The sequence below is a fragment of the Heterocephalus glaber genome, unplaced genomic scaffold, assembly GCF_053883595.1.
Source record: "Heterocephalus glaber isolate CG9 unplaced genomic scaffold, H.glaber_assembly_v1.0 deba00000281, whole genome shotgun sequence".
Taxonomy (NCBI): Eukaryota; Metazoa; Chordata; class Mammalia; order Rodentia; family Bathyergidae; genus Heterocephalus; species Heterocephalus glaber.
Window position 1 is genome coordinate 10,841,051 of NW_028258139.1, and position 16,385 is coordinate 10,857,435.

The 16,385-nt window shown below is 42.0% G+C and overlaps 1 protein-coding gene and 1 pseudogene across 11 annotated transcripts in view; both read right to left on the minus strand.

Annotated features, from left to right (window-relative positions):
* The window catches only part of Adipor2 (adiponectin receptor 2), a 74,063-nt gene that overhangs the window by 34,196 nt on the left and 23,482 nt on the right, over positions 1–16,385 (minus strand). For all 11 annotated transcript variants that reach the window (XM_004837640.3, XM_087182645.1, XM_087182652.1 and 8 more), the window contains one exon: positions 4,068–4,324. In XM_004837640.3, coding sequence (XP_004837697.1) covers positions 4,068–4,238 — 171 coding nt within the window. In that variant the 5' untranslated portion in view covers positions 4,239–4,324. The remainder of the gene's footprint in view (positions 1–4,067; positions 4,325–16,385) is intronic.
* Positions 4,332–14,175, minus strand: LOC101705963 (myosin phosphatase Rho-interacting protein pseudogene; annotated as a pseudogene).

Below are 16,385 nucleotides of genomic sequence, written 5' to 3' on the forward strand. Positions count from 1 at the left end.
TGGAAATTGAACAATGCACTTTTGAATAACCAATGGGTCACAGAGGAAATTAAAGAAGAAATCAGACAGTTCCTTCAATTAAATCAAAATGACAATACAACATATCGGAATTTATGGGACACAATGAAAGCAGTCTTATGAGGGAAATTCATAGCAGTGAATACTCATATTAGGAAAACAGAGCAAGGCCAATTAAACAACCTGATGCTGAACCTCAAGCTTCTAGAAAAAGAAGAGCAAGACAAACCCAAGGCTCCTACAAGGGAGGAAATTATAAAGATCAGAGCAGAAATCAACGCAATGGAGACTAAGAGAATGATACAAAAAGAATCAATGAAGGCAAGAGTTGGTTCTTTGAAAAAATAAACAAAATTGACAAACCCTTAGCCAACCTTATCAGGAAAAGGAAACAAAAGACTCAAATCCATGCAATTAAGAACAAAAAAGGTGAAGTCACAACAGATCCAGCAGGAATCCAGAGGATCATCAATACCTACTTCCAGAACATATACACCAGTAAAATGAAGAAATGGACAGATTCCTAGATACATATGAATTATCAAAGTTGAACGAAGAAGACCTAAAAATTCTAAACAACTCAACAGCAATCAATGAAATTGAAAACGTAATTAAAAACTTACCAACTAAGAACAGCCCGGGTCCTGATGGCTTCACTGCTGAATGCTACAAGACATTTAGAGAGGAACTACTGCCACGACTCTTTAAACTCTTCAATGAAATTGAAAGGGAAGCAATACTCCCAAATTCATTCCTGGAAGCAAGCATCACCTTGATCCCCAAAGCAGAGAAAGACCCAACCAAAAAAGAGAACTACAGGCCAATCTCACTAAGGAACATAGATGCAAAAATCCTTAATAAGACTGGCAAATAGAATGCAGATGACCATCAAAAAGATCATACAGCCTGACCAAGTGGGATACATCCCAGGGATGCAGGGATGGTTCAACATATGCAAATCAATAAATGTAATACATCAGTGTAACATATCAATAGAGCCAAGGACAAAAACAGTATGATCATCTCAATGGATGCAGAAAAAGCATTTGACAAAATCCAACAAAAACCCTACAAAAAAAATTGGAATAGACAGTCTCTACCTCAATCTGATAAAAGCCATCTATGAAAAACCAACAGCCAATCTCATACTAAATAGTCAAAAACTGAAATCCTTCACACTAAAATCAAGAACAAGACAAGGATGTCCACTATCACCACTCTTGTTCAATACAGTTTTGGAAACATTAACCACAGCAATTAGACAAGAGAAAAAAATAAAAGGAATAAAAGATAGGAAATGAAGTCAATGAAGATAGGAAATGAAGAAGTCAAACTGTCATTATTTGCAGATGACATGACACTCTATATAGAAGACCCCCAGAACTCCACCAAAAGTCTTCTAGACTTAATAACCAAATTCAGTAAAATAGCTGGATACAAGGTCAACACACAAAAATCAATAGCTTTCCTCTACGCGAACAACAGAGTCACTGAGAGAGAAATAGGGCAAACAATTCCTTTCACAATAGCATCCAAAAAACTGAAATACCTAGGAATCAACCTAACAAAAGTAATCAAAGACCTCTTCTCTGAAAATTATTACACTCTGAAAAAAAGAGATTGAAGATGATATCAGAAAATGGAAAGACATCCCTCGGTCCTGGATAGGAAGAATCAACATAGTGAAAATGGCCATATTTCCAAAACTGCTATATAGATTCAATGCAATCTCAAATGAAATTCCAGCAGCATGCTTCACGAACCTTGAGAAAACAATCCAAAAATTCATTTGGAACAAGAAGAGACCTAGAATAGCAAAAGCAATTCTAAGCAACAGAGACATGGCAGGGGGTATCACAATCCCCAACTTGAAACTATATTACAAAGCTGCTGTGATAAAAACAGCATGGTACTGGCAAAGAAACAGACCTGAGGACCAGTGGAACAGATTATAAAATGCAGAAACAACTCCAGACACACTCAGTCATCTTTGACAAAGGAGCCAACCACCCTCACTGGAGGAAAGATAGCCTCTTTAATAAATGGTGCTGGAAAAATTGGGTTTCAACTTGCCAAAGATTAAAACTAGACCCGTATCTATCACTATGCACTAAACTAAAATCAAAATGGATTAAAGATCTAAATATTAAAACAGGGCTGGGGATTTAGCTCAGTGGTTCCGACACCTGTCTCACAAGTACGAGGTCCTGAGTTCGATCCCTGGTACCAAAAAAAATTTTGTTAAGAAAGTAGACTTCATGTTATATGTTTTGCCATAGTTAAAAGAACAAAAAAAGAAATCCCAATCACTTAACCAAATCTAGTGATGTTCTCATTAGTTGTACAGCAATTACATTAACAATTGCTTAGGCATTAGACCAACTGGGTCAGCCTGGTTAGGGAAATTTTAAGCTGCTAGTATAATACTGTAAACCAATAAGAAAGTAAAGTTTTAAGTGTAGAATGAAGTTCTTGCTCCCAACATCAGCCAAACTTCTTTTCAAATAGTAATAATGATTTAAAAGCCACATTACACTGCATATATAAAGCTTTTTTAAAAAAATACCTTCAACTATCAATCTGTCAGTAAGCAAGTATGCACAAATATACGTAGCACAATCTAGCTGAAAGCATAACGTTAGCCTTATAAAGCATTACCAAGAATAAAAGAAGAAATAATCTTAAATTTCCTGCCATAATAGACTATTATTATTAATACACAGGCAAAATTCTTATAAAGGACTTGAGAGGACCAGACAACCCTCTGGCGTTCAATCCACACTATTAGCATCCAATCCAATAAATGTTATCTCAGGATGGTGAAGCAGCTGTTCCAAGTAGAGCATTCAAAATGCTTTCATAATCACAATCCACAATGAGAATTTATTTCATTTATTATTCTTGTCTATATACATAACTACATAAATCTTAAAATTTTCATCAAATTTAATGTAGCTTTAACTTAGTTTAAATGGGCAGTAATTATGCACCTTAATATTTTCATTCTATTTTGCTGTTCAATTTTGAACTCTCTGGCTTTTTTGCTTTGCAGTACTGGGGACTGTACCCAGGGGGTGCTCAGCTACATACTATTTTGAGACAAGGTCTCACTATGTCACCTGGGCTGGCCTTGAACTTGAGATCCTTCTGCCTCAGCCTTCCAAGTAGCTGGGATTACAGGTGTACACCATCACACCTGGCTGTTTTTACTGTTTTCCAGTCATGCAGATTGAACCCAAGGCCTAGCACATGCTAAGCAAGTGTACCAATGAGCTACACCCTCAGCCCATGTTCAATTTTTTTAATGAATTATAATACTGCAACCCACCAGGGACACAACACCCAATCTGAGAAATACTATACTAGTACCGCAACATGAATACATGCTAGTCAATGTACGGGTTCCAAAGCAGACAGCAAAATGTCTCTAACAATAACTATCTGGTGCAGTTCACAAATATTTCTACTTTTTTTTTTTTTTTTTTTTTTTGGTACTGGGTATCAAACTCAGGACCTTGCGCTTGCAAGAACCACTGAACTAAATCACTGGCCCTATTTCTACTTTTGGCTAATTAAAGTTGCCTGATTAAAATTTGCTGTTTCCTCTGAGAAGTGAAAGGAAATATTAAAATCTACTTTCTGCTCTTAGAATTCTACTGACCCCCAAGGTATGCTCGGGAGATAGTTTCTAGAGAAACAGTTCCAGTATACAATTAGAATTTCACTGATAATATTACAATTAAAGCATAGTCATATTAGAAAGATTGTATAGTTAACTACAGAAACAAATTTTTTCTCTATAAAACAAGATAAATCAGATTAAGTATGATTTTAAGTGTCAGTGGAAGGGGTTAACCATAAAATCAATAGCACCTAACCTAATGAGAGACTTAGTTGTTCTGAATTTTTTTTAAAAATTGACACCTCATCCTCCATCCTCTACAACAATAGCGACAAACACACACATACATACACTTCTTAGTATCCTCCTCCTGCCACATCTTAAATAATTTTTGCTTTGTTCACCATCCGACTCCAACTTTACCTACTTTTTTATGATGGGAAGAACAAACAGTTGCTTCTAAAATGGGTTCCAAATCTCCTTGGTGGTTGTCATTATCACCTCCTCTTGTACCATCAAGTGGGTGCCCTTTTCTGAGCCTTATATCTGGCTCTGGAGTCCTGCTGCACCCCAATCGGTTTTCTGCTAGCTCGTTCATGGGATTCCCAAGCCTTTCGTACAAAGCGGTCTTTCTTTCTGTCTCTTCTTCTTGGGGGAATGGATTTTCAGGATAGTAAGTTGATCCTAAAGAGAGAAAAAAGTTTTGAAAAAATATTTTTAAAATGAAGACATATAGGCCAGGGATTTAGCTCAGTGGTTCCGCCGCCTGCCTCGCAAGAGCAAGGTCCCAAGTTTGATCTCCAGTACCAAAAAATAAAAAAATAAAGACGTATGAGTGCTGGAGGAAAAACATCAGTTACATCATGATACATACAAACAACAGAAAACTCAATAACCATTAAAATTATAAGAGAATAATATATTTTAAAATTTTCTTGATAGGAAAGATTGTCAAAATCTATTTTTAAATGACAAACTCAAGATACAAGGCAACATGTTTATGCTCCCACTTACGTTAATTATAAAATATACAACTATATATAAGTATACATGTACCTAAATAACTACTAGAAATTATTCAAAACTATGCTCTTGGCATAGAAGTGCATAAAGAAGAACCTTGGGTCTAGAGTGAGAAGACTTACTCATTTCCATGTTCTGATTGCATTTTCTTTAACCAAAAACAATTATTTTTTCAATTAAAAACTTACCTAACTGTAGAAAAAATATATGTAAGCTCATGCTGGGTTTTATATATCCAATCTCATTCAAACATCCATAGGATATTTTTATTTCTATTTCACAGGTAAGAAAATCAAAACTCACCACACTTTCTATAAAGTAATTAGGACAAACTTAAAGAGATTTTGAATTTATACAGCACATTTTATAGGTAATGTTGTGCATTAAAAATGCTTCATGTTTTGCATTTCAACATTTTTTGGTTGTTTTGAACTCAAACTACCTTGGAATGTAAGAAACTCAGGACCAGAGACTACTCCTTAAACATCTGTCTGAGTTCCCAGAAATACTATGCATATAAATGTTTAACAAAGATTAGATAGATTATATTTAATGTTTCTGAGTGACAAACACTTTTGAAAATCATCAAACCTCTTTAAACTGGACTGCAGTAATATAGTCCATGGCATTCTACTTTTTTTTGGTACTGGGGATTGAACTCAGGACCTTGCACTTGCAAGGCAAAACATTCTACTTCTTAACTCATAGTATACAAGTTTATTCTAGACAATTAGTCCAATACCCTAATAAGGAGATTATCATAGCCAATCCAACTAGAAATATCAAATCATTAAGAGAAAGAGGGGCCTCATTTGCTTCAAATCACCATCCCACTGTGTACAAGTGTGAAAAGGTCTTTTATAGCAAGGAACAGAGGCAATACAAGGAGACAACAGACTTCAGGCTTGCTTTATGCCTCTTGGTCATCTTTTGCTCTCCTTTTCCTTTGGAAACTGGGCTCTGAACTCCTGAGACCACCATCTGTGTATTCTGTGCCTTCATCTGAAATGTGAAAAGGAAGAGATGGTGGTTATGGAGCCCTGAGGAAATGCAGTGAAGCCAAATCTCAAAAGGACCAGATCTCCTGGGAGCCAGCAGCTGCATATCCTGATCATTCATCTGAGCTATGAGGAGGAGGTGGCCCATTATGCCCCAAGCCTGAGCAAGTGTGGTGAAGCTGCTTGTCTTTAAAGAAAAAAAAAAATCTAACTTCAAAAATTCCATTTTGCCATGATGGTTAAAACGAGGCTAGGAATGTAGCTTAGTATGAAGGATCTAGGTTCAATACACCGTACCATAAAAATAAAAGAATACTGACATCAAAAGCATTATCCATACCAGAAAAAAACTGATCAATGAACTTCATCAACATTAACTTTTATGGGCCAGGAATTTAGCTCAGTGGTTTCACCTGCTGCGCAAGTGCAAGGACCCGAGTTTGATCCCTGGTACCAAAAAAAGAAGGTACATCAACATTAACTTTTATAAAAGATCCTGTAAATTAACTAAAAAGCCAAGTTCCAGACTGAAAGACTTATTTGCCCATCACATATCTAACACAGGACTAATATCTAACTACATAAAATTTCTTAGCCAGGCGAGGTGGCGCACACTTGTAATCCCAGCTCTCAAGAGGAAGGATCACCATGAGTTTGAGACCAACTTGGGCTCAGAGTGAGTTCAAGGCCAATCCAAATTACACAGAGAAACCTTGGCTCAAACAAACAAACAATAATAAAAAAAAAAACCAAATAAAGTCTTATATAAGCAAATTATAATATGGTTCCCCCAAAAAAGGAATATTCTGCAAATTAGTCTCCTTTAATTAAAAAAAGTCACATAATTAAGCTCAGTGATCTCCAATTCTTCACAAAGGAAACAAAATATATACTAAAAAATATTTTGACAATCCTGAAACAAAGGTTACTATCATACTTACCTTACATCTGTATAGGCCACTCTGAACCTGGAGTGACTATGCGTCTCTGAATGCTTACTTCCTTCTACAATTTCCCACCTACCAAGTGCCTATCTTTGTGATGGGGAGCCATGACGCTCAGAAGCTGAGCACACTATCTATATAAAAGATGGCAAAAACCAAACCCAGACCTCGTAATTCTGACTCCTCATTGAGAATTCACCACCATAACAGACAAAGTTCAATTGACAAAGAAACTGACAGAGAAAGTTCAATTTTAAAGACAGCCTTGACCGGTTCCATTCATCACCACCTCTCATTCTTATGTATTGTATCCACTTTCACCAAAAAAACGGTTTTCTTTAAAAACATTTACCTTCGAATAAAAAAACTCTAAAGAAAGGCCGGGGATTTAGCTCAGTGGTTTCGCCACCTGCTGCGCAAGCACAAGGACCCAAGTTCGATCCCCGGTACCAAAAAAAAAAAAAACACTCTAAAGAAAATCACTTAATGGCATGCTTATTCATTCTACCAAACCTGACATTTATTACAGTACTTTCTGGGCTTTTTAGTCCCAAAGTTGTTATTTGTCCCAAAGGCATACTTCCTGGCAAGTTATGAATTCCCTAAAGGTTTTCTAGTCAGTTGGACACCAAATTAAACCACAGCCTATTTACTGTTTACTTGCCTTAGGCGTTTTATTTCATGATTGAAAGATTTACCTTTCCAATTTTATTCTGTAACTTGATGCTAAAATCACCTAATCTGCTAACACTGTATAGGTTTACTTGCTAGAATGACTAAGCTTGTCAACTTGACTGGCTAGTTTTGCTCCACCAGGCCCTTACAGGTAGCACAACTGGGGCTAGGAGACCACTTCCCCTTCACCCACCTGAATTTGAGCAATAGCCCAGGGCCAATCCTCCTTTCCTTTGTCCTAAGAGAAGCAGAAACAAAAATAACAAAGACCCAGGAAACCTCTAAAGCTCCAGGCCAAAGCACAAAGGTGTTAGATTCCGTGCCCTGACCTTTAGTAACCTTTTCCCCACTGGAACTTTGCTAAAGGCTGATACATAGGAACTGCATGTCACGTATGTGATTAAAATAGAGTAAATTCTGGGAGAGTCGTGCATACTAAGGTGACCCTGAGATGACACAGCACCCTGTCAATCATTTCTGTCAATCATATTCGGGCAAATCCAATGAGAGGCACCTGGGTCCAGGGTCATCTTTTAAAATCTGAAAAGGCCTAATTTACCTTAGGTCTCCCTATTCCCCTGCCATCCTGGCACTTTTCCCATTCATGCCACCCTTTTGCGAGTACAAACTCAAGCACACCTTATGGTTATCTCCAATAAATGCAGCTGCTTTTTCTTTTACCTTTGGATATACACTTGTAATTCTTTGCCTCCCATACACAAGGATCTGGAATCTTATCTCTTGGATACATCACATGAGGTAACACTTCCATCATGCTGTCTCCGCCTTGGAGCCTGTAAAGCATGGACTTAATACTCTGAAACCATGAGCCAAATAAATCTCTCCTCCTTTAAAATGCAAGTGTCAAGTATTTTGTTCAGCTATAGAAAAATTGCCTCATACAGAAAAACGGTACCAGAGAAATGGTACTGCAACTACACCTCATCATGTGATTCAGAAGCGTTTTGAACTTGTTTATGGGAAAAGTTTGAAAAGGTTTAGAGATACAAAGTAGAGAAGCCCTACAATGTTATGAGCAGAATCTGATAGGTGATCCTGGTCAGAGCTCAGAAGACCAGAATGCTGATAAGAACATGGATAACAGGGCCGGGGATTTAGCTCAGTGGTTCTGCCACCTGTCCTGAAAGCGCAAGGACCTGAGTTCAATCCCCAATACCAAACAAAAAAAAGAACATGGATAGTAAAGGTAAAGCTGTTGAGGTTTTATTTGAGAACAAGGACTGTATTGGAAAATAAGATTAGAGGACGCATATTTCACTCTGGCAAAAAAAAAAAAGTCTGCATTTTGTTTATGTCCTAAGAATTTATGTGAGGCTGAATTTAAAGGTGACATATAAAATGAACTGGGGGAGGAAATTTCAAAGCAGCCATTCAGGCTGTGGCATGAATACTACTGGTTGCTTTCAGCAAGATTTATAGTGAGAATTGAGAGCAAAAAGCAGAGCAGAAATATAAAATCAATTTTTGCCTAAAAGGAACTACATATTAAGTTGAGGCCAAAGGAGGTGTGGTTTGCTGAAGAGATCAGCACCTTCTTTTAACTGAGACAAGAGAAATGCTTTGAGGGCATCTCAGGAACCAGCAAGACTCAGCCCACTGCTGTCTTAAGGATCCAAAAGGATAAACCTTTCATTTAAGAAGAAAGTCCCTGGCCCTGAGAGGGGTTGCCTAAGGAATTGGTTCCCCAGGATTCATTCACATGATCATTTAGGCACTGAGAATGCAAGAGTTGTGGGGTCATGGAGACTTCTACCCGGAATTCAAAGGATGGCCTAGGAGGGCAGTCAATGTGCCTTTAAGAGGCAGGTGCATTAATGAAGTTGAAGGTGGAAACCCTAGTAAGTCTGAGATGCCAGGAACATCTGACAAGAAAAGCTCTAAGAGCCAACCCAAGAGAGAGGCAGTGCAGACCACAACTAACAAGGTGATATGAATGGAGCTGTGCAAGCCCTTCGGAACTCACATCTCACCACCATGTGCCCCAGATGATGGACATGCAGCTACAGGACTTGCTATCTGTTCTGCTAGGTTTAGATCCTTTTCTATCCCCCATTCTTCCTTTTTGGAGTAAGAATATTTGCCCTGTGCCATTGTACTTTGGGATTAATAAATTTGCTTTTTTGATTTTACAGAGGAAAAAGAGTTTGCCTTGTGTCTGAGGAGACCTTGGGCTTTTGAGCAATGTTGGAACTGCTGGGAAAGAGATTACTGTATTTTCAGTTTTACACAGACAGTTGGATCATGTTAAGCAAAATTATTAACTTATTACTGCATTTACTTGTAGATTAAGTATGGTTTAAGGAGATGTGTTTGGGTGTCAAATTGACAAAGGGTAGAATGTGGTTAAGCTTGTCAACTTGATTGGCTTAGAAGCTCCCTAGGGGATTAGTAAAGCACACTTCAGGGTGTGTCTAGGTAGATCATGGAGGCATGACCTTGGGGTCTATAGATGGTCCCTGGCTCCATCCTCTCAGGTACTGTTCCCTGCTCTGCTTACCCACCATGAACTAAGTATTTTTATCCACCACACCATTTCACTATGTTTTTTGTTGTTGTTGTTGTTGTTGTTGTTTGGGGGGGGTGCAAGATTTAATAAAAAACAAACAAAAATAGGAATGGTTGCTTTCCACATTTTCCAGGTTGTGAAAGTTAGACAGGATTATCTGGGGTGTGGTTCTAAACTGCATTAGTGGAGCAAATACAAAATGTTGTCCTCCTCCCAGGCCAGAAGGCAGTGTGCACAGGCTGTACAGCTGTCTGGGTTACTGCCTCCTCCAGCAACCAGGCAGGCAAATCACCTGCACCATGGTACAGGTCAAACCAGGACATCAAGGTGGCTCTTCTCTGACCAACAGGGATTGTGCCCACCTGGTGGTGCTTAGCTGTGAGCAGCAGAGCTGGAGTGTAGGCCAGACCTCCACACTGCACTCTGACACAGGGCTAGCTTATTGACAGGCTGCTGAGCCTTAATACTGACAGTGGGTGCAGTGGATATTGAGAAGGGCTCTACTCAGATGTGGGCAGGTGCTGCATCACCACACTGCTGGAACTTGACCAATCTCAGAATACCACAGAAAGAAAGTGGTGATAAACACAACAGGAAGTTGGAATGGTGCGGACAATCCATACACCAGTCTCTCATGTATCCATACCCACAGTTAATGACAATAACAACAACAATGATAAAAATAAAGGTACAGACAAAAAGCCGCGCTCAGGTTGTGCTGCCACCAGCCAGGGGGGGTGTGTTGAGTGGCATGGGATACAGCTAGTCTTTCTTCAAGTCCCTGGATTCAAAGAGCTTCAGCCGTTCCTGCACTGTCAGGCCTTCCTTCAGACTCTACACGACACGGGACCGGGAAGTGGGTGCGAGTCAGTTATCCCATGAGACCTGCTCAATTATGGACTTGGACCTAATATTTCCGAGCTGCCAGGTGACACAGGATCTGTCTTACTTCAGAAAGTCAGGGTTGCTTTTATATTTCATTATGTCATATCCTGCCACAGCAGTGCTCTCAGGGGACTTTTCCCCCAGTGCGTCTGTAGCTGCTTTCAGCTGCTCTCTCAACCTGCTGATATCACAGTCTGCCTTGGCCTTCTCGATGCTGAGCTCAGTATAAATGTCTTTGTACTTGTCACTAGCATACTTTTTATCCTGAAGTGCTGTCTGGAGCTCGTCCTTGAGAGAGCTGGTCTCCTGTTTCAGACACTGTATTTCTGACTCCTTGACCCGCAATAAGACCTCTGCTCGTATGCGTCTTTGCCCTGTGTGAGGGGTGACCCAGCAGCCTCCTCATCGCTGTCCCTGGTCAGTAGTGTCCGTAAACCATGTGATCTCTGCAGCTAGGCGGTTATTCACTTCCTGGTTGTGGGCGCTGAGCTCCTAGTTCTCGCGCTGGCACTGCTGCAGGGCCTGCCGCTCAGCCTCCAGTGCCTGAGCCAGGTGAGCATTCTCCAGGCACTTCTTCGAATACTGCTCAGAGAGGACCTCAAGCTCCCACTGCACCGACTGCAGCTCCTCCAGGTACTGCCGTCTCAGGGCTTCAATGTCTGAGGTGATACTGCTGATTTGAGACCACTGGCTCTTCTCCAGCTCACGCTCCATCTCCTCCTGGTGGGCATTCTTCATGGCTTCAATGGCTGGGATAGTGACAGCAGTCTCCTCAGCCAGGAGGCGGTCCTTTTCCTCCCGAAGCTTCTCTAGCTCCCTCTGGTGCTGCCTCTGAAGGTCTTCAATCTTCTTCTGATGCGTCTCCTCCATTGCAGCAAAGCCTCGCTCACATGTGGCCTGTAGCACATAGCCCTCCCGGGCACTTTGCTCAAGGCCCAGTGCCACCCTCAGCTGGCCCTGCAAGAGCCGGTTCTGTTCCAGAAGGTCTGAGGCTTCCTTCTGGCTCTGCTCCAGCTCCTTCTCCAGCAGAGAGGTCAGTTCATGTGTAGAGAGCCGGTCACTTCTGTCCTCAGAGGATAGGTGCAAGGGGGCAATGGGCACCTGCTTTTCCTCTCAGAGAGGGGTGGTCTCCACCTGATGCCACCGCTGCTCAATTTCCACATGGACATTTTGCGTCTTAAGGCCGGTGGCAAATGGCAGCCCTGGGCTCCAGTCCACCTCCATGCACAGGGCTGCTTCCTCGATGCCTGTTCCATCCACAGCATCCACCATCCCAAAGCGCTTGCGGCATTCTTCCCACTTCCGTGCACGCTCCCGCTCCAGCTCACCCGGCTCCATCTCGGGGTACCCAGGCGCACAAGCATCAGGGTGCCCCATGTTATTGCCCCTCTCCTGAGCCAGGGCCTGTTGGATAGGGCGGAACTCAGCCCAGTCAAAGGTCTTGGAGCGGCCCTCTTGCCTTCACTCCCTAGCGCGGCTCCTCTTCTGCTCTGGATCCAGCTCCCCTGGCTCTGCCTCTTGCTTTTCATTTGGCCTTGGGCAAGTCTCAAAAGTTGAGCTGCTCTTGTTCTTTTCCTCAGGCAATGAACTGGTCACATCTGGGGTGGTGGTTGGGTGCACATGCTTCATGATGGTCTGGATCCAATTTCGCCGGATTCCGGATGTCATGGCTGACAGGGTGAACTCACCCTCCTTTGTGTGTATCTGGAAGCCATAGTTTCTCTGGACTGGATACTCTGTGACATCATAACATGTGGACAAATCAATTTCCCCATCCAAGTCCGCTGCCTCCTCAGCCACGGAGTCCCTGTAGTATCTCTGGCTCTGAACAGACAGGACAAACCAGTGCTTCTTCCACTGGCCATCTTCGTACTGCTTGGTCAGCCAGCCTTTCTCGAAATTCAGCAGGTCAGGCATCATGGAGGACTCCGTGGACCTCCTGTCCAGTGACTTGGCTCTTCGGTGTGGAGACAAGGGGGAGGCTGAGGCATCCGAGAGAGGAGCGCTGGGGGTTTCACTGAAGTCCTGCTTCCTGGGGAATGACCTCTTTTCACTGCAGCCCTGGCAAGTGTCACTGGATGGTGAGGGCCCGGCCAACAGGTTTATCTCCACGTGCTCTGCCTTCTCAATGTCCAATGCCTCAAATTTCTCAATTACCTGGGACCTTCTGTTGTTTGGGGTGCTAGGGCTAGAAGGGGACTGTGGCAGAGGCAGCTGCTGCTCCTCAGCTTTCAAGTCCTGCTTGGTCTTTTCCAGTGAGAAGTAGCCACTCTCCACCCGCACTTTGTGGCCACAGTCCATGCGGTCGCTACTCATGGCGCTCTCCTCTTCTTTGCTTTCCAGCCCTGGTCCCCGCAGGGAGCTGGCAGAAGAAGGCTGGCTTTGGCTGGGACTCTGAGCTGGACTCAGGTTGCTCCCATCAGGCTGATCCTTGGCCCTCATTTCTTCCTGCCAGAGCGTGGACTTGGTGGTGGGGACTTTTTCTGCACTGGGGATGCTGCTGCTGTTGCTGGTGACAGCCACCTTGGCAGGCCCGGGTTCCTGTGGGGTGGGTGGGTCCACTTTCCGTTTCTTCTTCTGGTTCTGCTTGTTAGTCCTGGGATAGACCATGAGCATCTCCAGCCACCCACTGATGATCTCTTTAGTTTCTGCCCTGATGAAATGCTCCTTCTCAGGTGACAGAATGCACAGGGAGAAGTTCTGGCCAGTGCGGCGCTCTCCATCCACCACATCTGAGCACTGGTTCATGTTGATGGTACCCTGCGGGAGGGTTGTAGGCATCTCATCCAGGGCGTAGCACAAGAGGCCATGCTCATAAAGGATGAAGAACCGTCGCTGCCATTTCCGAGACCGGTGTACTGGGTTGTCAAAGTCAGTCCCATGTGGAGCCAGGAGTAGCCAGCCACCATAAATGGGTTTGGCCTGCGTCAGGTCCTCGTCGTTGAGCAGATGCGACTCGCGGGGCTTGAAGCAGTTCTGACACTTGCTCTTGTTGAAGATGTTGGCCTGAAATTTCCTGCACGGGTTCTCCTTGGCCGCCGACACAGTCTAGGGCTAGGGCTCACCGCGGCCGCCGCCTCATGCCCCACCGCCCCAGCAGGGCGGGCCCGACCTCTCCCGGGCCAGGTCTCTCCTGCGGGCCGCAGGGGCGGGCCTACAGCAAGCCGCCCCCGCCCGCCAGCACCTCCGCTGCCCGACCCCCATGCGGCCGCCTCCCAGGCACCCGCCGCCTCCTAGGCACCGGTCGCCGCCGCTGCCCTGGGCGCCCACGGGCGCTGCAACTGGGAGCAGAGCGCTCGCGCACTCCGGGCGGGGCCCATTTCACTGTTTGCCTTGGAGCTGAACATGGTCTAGACCCTCCAAAACCTTGAGCCAAGTAAGGCTCCCTTAAGGCTCCTCCCTTAAGGTGCAGGTGTCAGGTATTTTATCCAAGAATGATAAAATTGACATACCTTTGCCATTATAGATGGTATTATACCACATTATTGCTAAAGATACTGCATTCTTTTCCCAAATCCCCACACCCAGGATTTAACCTCCAAAATATCTCAAATTCTTAACATTTCTTTACCTCTTCTCTGCCTCCATCAAAGGCCAAGCCCAAAATATTTCTCACCTGGAATATGTGGATCACCTAACTGTTCTCTTTATCTTCTATGGTACCTACAGTCTCTTATACAACAGCCAAAGTGTTCCTTCAAACACAAAAAATGTCACTCCCTTGCTATAAATCCATCCAGATTTTATTTCTTGTGCAAAGAAAAAGCAAAACTTTTACAATAACTTCCCCAAAGGCCTTCATGACTTCATCCCTGCCAACCTCATCAATCCTAGGTTATAAAATTTAATCTGCTCACAGTTCTTCTGATCCTTTACCATGCCAATCTTAATCACCATCATGTCCTAGAAACAGCCTTAGTACTTAACTAGTTGGCTATTCCTTATTATTTAGTTCTCAGGTGAAAGGTCACCTTTCAGAAAACTGTAACTTTAACACCCTTATCTAAAAATAGCATTACTTTACCCTCCAAACTAGTCTTAACATTTTACACTCTTTAATCTTCTTTATAGCCCTTACCACTTTTGTTCTTTTTTACTGCCAGTCTTCTGCTACTAAACTTAAGACACTTAAGTGTCAACCCTTTGCCTTTTTACCATCCTTATGTACAAGCGTGTCCATCACATAGTACAACCTCAAAATTTGCTTCATGAATAGGAAAAGGTCCAAAGGTGTAGGGGTGGTGAGAGGGGAAGGGGAAAGGAAAGAAGGGAAGGGAAAAATTATGAGAAAAGAAAAAAATGGAAACAAAATCTATGTAAATAGGGAAGGGTGGAGGGGGTGAAGGGTGCACAGGTAATGGGGAAAAAAATAAGAACCAAGACGCATCATGTACAGGTACAAGCACCCAATGATAAATGTAAATGTATTGTATACCTAAAATGTACCAATAAAAGAAATTTTTTTAAAAAATTTGCTTCATGAAAAAATTAAGTTTTAGTAGAAATTCATTCATGCTATAGACTGAACTGTACCTCCAGCAAATTTTTATGTTGAACCCCTAACCCTTAGTATCTAAGACTGTGACTGTATTTGGAGATAGCCTTTAAGGAGCTAAGTAAGGTTAAATGAAGTTATAAGGGTAAAGCCCTAATTCAATCTGACTAATAACCTTGTAAGAGAAGATGCAGCAGGGATGTACGCCCAGAGTAAAAGTCTTCTGAAGAGAAACACTCATCTACAACTCAAGAAGAGAGATCTTAGGACAAAATATTTACCATATGGCTGTAACATACAAATTCTGTAACGTAGCAACCAAGAACTAAGAATTGTAGATGTAAGTAAAGTTGTTAATCACATAAATAAGAAAAGTATCCAGATTATCCCAATGCCAAACCTGTTGACACCTTAGTCTTTGGAATTTTAGCCTCCAAACCTATGAGAAAATAAATTTCTGTTGTTTAAACCACAGTCAATGGAATTTTATTAGCAGCCCTAAAAAATTAACATTTCTGACTTTCAATATAATAGCACATTGTTTTGGCATTTTTCTACAGAAATACCTGAAAAATTAGTAACATCTCAATGTTTATCACTTGTAGTGGGCATTATAATCTTTTATATAGCCACTTACAATTTAATTTTTAACCATCTAATAAGCAATATGAGAAAGCTTCTTCAATGGCATATATGAATAAATTAATAACTAGTCAGTGCTCAAAACATTCTAAAACAAAGCCAACAAACATTTTTTCTTTAAAGATCATCTGGCAGGGCCAGGGATTTAGCTCAGTGGTACCATGTCTGCCTCACAAGCACAGGGTTCTGAGTTCAATCCCTGGTACCAAAAAAAAGAAAGAGAGAAAAAAAAGATCATCTAGAAAATATTTTAGTTGTTTTTGGTCATAAAAAGTCTCTCCTGCAAAAACTACTCAACCTTCCCACAGAGAAGCATATAGTGGCCACAAACAATATGTAAATGATGAGCAGGACCATATTCTAATAAAATTTTAGTTTTGAACACTATAAATTCCATTTCATTAACTTTTCATTCTGATATAACAAAGGAATATTTTTCAAACTCTTTAAGTGGAAAAGGCAATCTTAAATCTTAGCTCATGAGCCACATATATCAGGCAGGATGGGGGGGGGTAACAAGAGTTTGCCAACACTGCTGTAAGGCAACAATTTTACT